General features: G+C 43.0%; 1 protein-coding gene across 1 annotated transcript in view; it reads right to left on the reverse strand.

Moving 5' to 3' along the window:
- The window catches only part of TRAPPC12 (trafficking protein particle complex 12), an 83,335-nt gene that overhangs the window by 54,712 nt on the left and 21,991 nt on the right, over window positions 1-6,632 (reverse strand). Inside the window, 1 exon segment of the mRNA XM_015425359.1 lies at window positions 3,835-3,973. Within this exon segment, the coding sequence (XP_015280845.1) occupies window positions 3,835-3,973 (139 nt within the window).

Consider the following 6,632-nt stretch of genomic DNA (forward strand, 5'->3'; position numbering starts at 1 on the left):
GTAGAGCTTGGCTTGGCTTTCGTGCCCCAACTTGGTTGTGCGCATAGGCGTAATCTTCGTGGGGGCGGCGGGGCGTCAGCCCCCGCCGAAATTTTCAGGAAGGTGTTCAGCCTCCCCCGGGAGCCACCCTTGCTCCTAGCAAAGCAATGCCTCTGGCCCAGCCCCAGCCCCCCCCGGGAAATTGGAAAGTCTACACCGTTGGTTGTGCGGTGCTGATACAGGAATCATCTGGCTTATTTTCTCTGGTGCTCAAGGGGGCTGAGTGAGGAGATCTCCTGGGGGGGGGGCTGGAGGAGGCGGATGAGGGCTGGGGGTTGCAGGAAAGCAGGCCGACAAAACAAGCTGGAGGTATGATCTCCGTAGCAAAAAATAAGAGGGGGTGGATTGGATTGTTCGCTTTTATTTGATCCTTCCAAAGAGCCTCTGGCTGCCCTGCATGTTGCAACCCGATCCCGCGACTGGGAAGCCGAAGCAGTTCTTACTGAGTGGCAGCAGCACCTCGAAAATTTCCGTGTGGGAAGCCCACCGACTCCCCCCCTCATGCGCGCCCTGGAGATCTGCGTCTCCACCCACCTCAGGGGTCTGCTGCTGCTGCCGGTGCAGGATGCCCGGCTCATCTCTCGCTCCCTCCCTCCGGCTCTCTCATCTGCGCTCCAGGCTCTGCGGGGCCGCCCCTCCGTGCTGCCCGGCCCCACCCCCGAGCCAGACCCGTGCCGCAGCTCACCCGCCCTCCCCCTCCCCCCAGGGGGTGGAGGAGGCGGCAGCAGCAAAAGGGTTTCCAGGCCCCACCGGGAGGTTCGCACCTGTGCCTGCCTAGGGCGCAGAAGCACCTCGAGCCGGCCCTGGATATATATATGCACCAAATTAATACCAGTTCTATATACGGTAGAATATTTACTCAAGCTTTTCTCCTGGAGGAAGAATGTGAACAGGTCCTAAGCTGTAAGGCCAAAACTACCTGCTCATTTTCATGGTTTAATCTGCACACATGAGGGAACAAACTTTTTTTTTTAATTTTAAGAAACAGAAGCAAGAAGCTGGACCTGCATCATATGCAGGCAAAATACAGAGGGACTGTTTCCTAATTTACAGAATGAGAAGTCTGAGAAACAGAGTTTCAGGTTTATTATTGGAAGGAGAGTATTGGTGTACCAAAAAAAGTTGATATGGTACAAAAGAGGATATAGAATTAGAGATGCCAGTCTCCAGGTGGGACCCGGGGATCCCCCAGAATTACAGCTCATCTCCAGACTACAGAGATCAGTTCCCCTGGAGAAAATGGACGCTTTCGAGGGTGGATACTATGGTGTTGCATCCCACTGAGGTCCCTGTCCTCCCAAGGCTCCATCCTCAAATCTTTAGGAGTTTCCCAACCTGAATATCACAACCCTACCACCCCTCCACCATCCCTGGCCAGGGAGGAGCTGGCAACCCTACATAGAATTAATCTTTAGGGGGAAAATTAGTTTTGAAGCAGGAGGTGAACATTCGAGAAGTCTAACTGTAGAAGGCGAAGGATAAAGTAGTATCAGAAATATTAGTGATGTCCATAGAAATTCTTGGTATTGCTAGACTGAAATAGACATGCTGTGCTAAACTGAAATGTATTGCACTTAATTCAATGAATATTCTGAACTGGCCCAAATTATACACATGAATTAAACAAAATATATTTTACACCACTTTCATAACCATTATTTATTTGTTTCTCAACACATTTCATTGCAAAATGCATTTTAATTGCCTAATTCGTTTATCTATTGTGAATCAAAATGAGATAAATAAATCAAGGATTTTACATTTATGCTTGTTACACAAAAAATGCTAAGAAAAATTAGCAACCATCAGCATATTATTGTGGATATTGGTTATTGCATAGGAGCTAAAAATGTGTTATGATTTATGTCTATTTTATCATTAAAATTAGCTGCTTAATGACACAGATTTAGATTTCTTTTTCAGTAGTGTTTATATCAAGGCAGACACTCAGGCATGCCCTTTTTATCTCCTATGCTGGTTTGATGATAAATGTGCTCTCAAATATGAGCCAAGACAATGTGATAGTCTTCCCCAAGTTGTACATTCTCCATTCACAGTAGCAGAAAGGTCAGCTACGTCTATGCATTACCTGACTTTGTGATCTGATTATAGCATCACTGCCCCACTGTTAAGTGGCCAGAGGGGTAGATGGCCCAAAAAACCTTTCTGCTTCATTGGCTTGGATCATAACCAAAGAACAGAGATGCTAGCCTCCAGCTGGGACTTGGGGATTCCCTGGAACTACAGCTCATTTCCAGACTACAGAGATCAGTTCCCATGGAGAAAATGTATGATTTGGAGAGTGGACTCTATGGCACTGTATCCCACTGAGGTCCCTGTCCTGCCCAGGCTCCACCCCCAAATCTCCAGGATTTCCACAACCTGGATCTGACAACCCTACCCACCCATCCCCTGCCAGAAGCTGGGGGGACCTGGTAACCTTACCCAGGGTGCTCTCTGGTTCATAAATGTGAAAGACAAAGTCAGAATAGGAGCCCACCAGTGTTCCCTCTAAGCTGAGTCAGTGTGAGCTAGCTCACAAATGTTTACCCTCCAGCTCACACATTTCTGTCTTAGCTCAGGAAGGAGGGCTCCAGAGCAAACTAATTTATGCAGTATACAGAGAGATGATTGCTTCTTACTTTTCAAGGAAAGGGACTGGGGAAATTGTCTTAACCACAGTTTGCAACTGCATTGCTTAACTTGGTTTATCCAAACAACGGTTTGTAAACTCGCTTCAGACCATGCTTTCACATTCTGTTTTGCAGCCAATCCTTAACCACGGTTTATATATTCAGATGCAGTACTCAGGAAAACCAGGGCATGGCTAAAAGTTATATCTGTATAGAATATGTTCTTAACATAAAAATGTAGCTGGACAATTGCTGGATATCTTTCCTAAGGATGAGAATATGGGACTACAGAGAGCATGTGGTAAAATATAATTCTTTCTTCAAACTTTAGTCCTGAGTAATATTATGTGAGATCACAGTATGCTTATACAGTACTAGGTCTATTGACTGTTGATTTGATTATATCCTTTTGAGTATCATGTATTTTCCTTAATGAAACATATTCTTTTAAAAAAATATTTGTATATGTGTGTGTGTGTGTGCGCTTGCGTGCTTGGAAGTCATGTTGACTTCTGGCAACTCCTACTGGGTCTTGGACGTTTTCAGAGAGGTGCCTGGATTGCCTGCCTCTGCGTCCCGAGCCCTGGTACTCCTTGGAGGTTTCCCTTCCAAGTACTTGCCAGGGTCGGCCCTGCTTAGCTTCTGAGATCTGAGGAGTTCAGGCTTGCCTGGGCTATCCAGGTCAGGACAATGAAACATATTCTTGATTGAAATACAGACCTGCATTAAATTACACTTCTTTTTCAAGAACAATGGCTGCACATCTTGTTAACAGGCCACTGTGGGCTCAATGGACTGGACTGAACAGGTAGCCGAGAAGCATTGCAAGTTTCCTCCCAGCAGGCTGTCAAAAGATTTAACTGACTTAAAGGTTGCAGATCTGAGATTCTTGTTCTATGATATGTACCCAATTAAGGATAAGAGACACAATCCAAAAGTTCTATGCAGAGTTAATCTACTCTAAGCCCACTGAAATTAATGTGCTTAGACGGGAGTAACTTTCCACAGGATTGCATTGTTCCTCTCTTATGTGTCCAGCGGAAAATCTCAGTATGCTCTTAATTTTTCCACTGAAACAACTGGGATCAAAATGTGGTTCTAATATGCCCCATGTTACCAATATCAACAGTAACAACAACAAAAGAATACTAACAATGTTTACCTTTGCGTCCTGGGTAAACATGGGGGTAATATTCATAATAGAGATCAGGCTGGTCGAGGTTTCCAAATGGTTCAAATTCCATTTCAGCATTTTGGAAGAGTCCCAGCTTCACCAAAAGTGCTAATCTTACAAACCAGAGCTTAAAAGAGAAAGACAAAGAGTTCAGATTCTTGTCTGCTTTTACTGTCAAGAACAAACAAAATTGAATTTATTGTATTTAGAACAATATTGATAGAAATGTTATCTTGTAATAGAAGTTAAAATACTGAAGTAAATATATGAAGTGTAAAGGGAAAAAGGGTTGAGCACTGCAGGAAGCCACTAGTAAGGGTAGGGGGGAAGGGAAATATGGGTATTTGAAAAGTGAAACTAAATGTTAAATGTGATATTATATCCCAAAATAAAAGTTTTGTGAAAAAAAAAGAACAAACAAAATCAAATTACTATTAGTTTTATTATCACTCTAATGGGTAAAACAATGACCAAGACATATTCAACACCCTGTATAACACAGTACACTTGAAGGATACTTTTGTAAACTGAACAAAATCCAAAAGGCTCAATTTTATCCTAATCTGCATAACTGTACCGTGACTACCATTACATAGTTATCATGGTTATCTTTCCATCAAAGTTTATTATCTGATTTTAAAATAAATTCCCTTGGGTAGTATTTAGTACTATATCACACATGATTCTGCATATCTTTAGCTATTTACACTTGAGCACTCAAAAAGAGATTCAGAACACAGCATTTTTAGGATTCTCAGAGTTCCATTTCCACTGTCATTACAAAACATCTTTATGCCTTTTGTATCAATAATACTTAATTAGGATTACTTCAAAGGAGCATCAACATAAATGAGAAGCAGAATGCTCCTGAACAGCACAACAGTGGACCTTACTTTAAAGTGAAATCTAGTCATACATGTTTGCACTTGCTATTGCTATAATATGGGTTGCCAATTCTAGAACAAGGGTCGACAATATATCTTCATTCTCAGTATCACAATGAAGCCCAGGGACTTCTGTCTAAACATCAACATCTCAGCTTTGTACATTTAGTATATTTGTGAATGAAACCACTAATATTTTAAATCTAGATTGAAACTACTCTGGTTAGACTTTGCTATGATGTAATAGTTTTACCAAACCCTAGTTTCTGTCAAAATATTTGGCCTCATTGAAGAAGTAAAAAATCATCTCTGCCTGGCCACAGTGGTTAGCTGGCTAAAAGTGAACAAACTGAAACTAGAACCCTTAAAAGACAGAGGTAAATGCTGGTTGGGAAGGAGGTCTTGAAGGACACTGACCTCCCCACTTCTGATGGAGTTCAACTGTCCTTTGCTGACTCTGTTAAAATCCTTGGGGTCATACAGGATCCAACTTTATTACTGGAGAAGCAAGTTAGTGCAGCTGCAAAAAAAAGGCTTCCTGACAACTCAGCTTAGCTTGTAAGATGGCCCCTTTCCTTCATATGCCTGACCTGGCCACCTGGATCCATGGCCACAGTAACATCGAGATTAGACTACTGTTATGCACTGTACATAGGTCTCCCCTTAAAATCAAGTTGGAAACCCCAACTGGTCCAGAATACTGCGGTTCGGCTATTAACAGGAGCTAGACAGAGCATGGATATTACTCCCATTCAACAGATGCTCCTTTGGCTGCCCGTCTTCTGCCGGATATTGGCTATCACATACAAAGCCCTTCTTCATAGCCTTGGCTCCTCTTTTTGCAGGACCTCCTCTCTCCCTATGCTCCGCCACAACAACTTTGCTCAAGCCACCAGGGGCTTCTGCAGGTGCCAACCTGCAAATGGGCAAAATCAACAACTGCCCGCACACCTTCTTTCTCAGTTGTATCTCCCCTTGTATCAGTTGTATCTCTCAGTTGCATGCCAAGGAGGTCGGGGAAGCTTCCGTTCTCCTGGTCTTCTGAAAATTATGCAAAACTCAACTATCCAAGATAGCTTTTCTGTGCAGATAATAAGGCTGCACTGTACAAAATGGTTTCACAAATTCACTTGGATAAGTGATTGGCACTTGTGGCCTTTACTGCTGTATGTAGCATACTGTAAGTAGCATCCCATGATGTAAATTCTGTACCGCTTAATGTGTCATGTGAATACTGATGCTATGCTTCAGTTCTTTCTGGTGGTTCCAGACTTCTAAAACCAAAATGGTTACTGAATGTCCCATTTTGTTGACTGTACTGACTTACGGCACTGTATACTATAAATAACATAAATAAAATAAAATAAATTGCAGCTTCAGCTCTCTCACTTATTATGGTCTTCATGATTACTTCTTATGCCCTAACTCGTGAAACTTAATTAAATGGTCTTTTAATAAGGGCACCTCAGCATTGGTTTTGATCTGCTAACGGTGTGGATTCTACCTAGCATTTCAGCTAAAGGATGGGGGCGGGGAGGCTTTCACTGATTCCTCCTTCCTCCTGTTCTGGAGGGAGACCACAGGAGAAGTTTTTGGGGAGTTGTGAGCTGAAGACGGAGGGGGAGGCAAGGAGGTTTTATTCCACTAATAGAAATGCCTTCTATTAGAGGATCTGATTGATGGGATCCAACTCAAAGGGTTCTGTTCCAGCTCTCATGCTTGTAGTCATAAGCTTGCAAAGATGAACACAGTCATCTGAACAAACCAGGGTAACCACACATGGGCAATTACCAGTCTGACCTAATGAGAACATTACACTGGATGGATGAAATCATTTGCTCAACAGCTAACTGGTCTCCACCCTATTCATGCAAGTTAAAGAGCCCCTTTCCTGTGAGGAAA

This window comes from Gekko japonicus, unplaced genomic scaffold, assembly GCF_001447785.1.
Source record: "Gekko japonicus isolate JY-2015 unplaced genomic scaffold, Gekko_japonicus_V1.1 scaffold153, whole genome shotgun sequence".
In the NCBI taxonomy this organism is placed as follows: Eukaryota; Metazoa; Chordata; class Lepidosauria; order Squamata; family Gekkonidae; genus Gekko; species Gekko japonicus.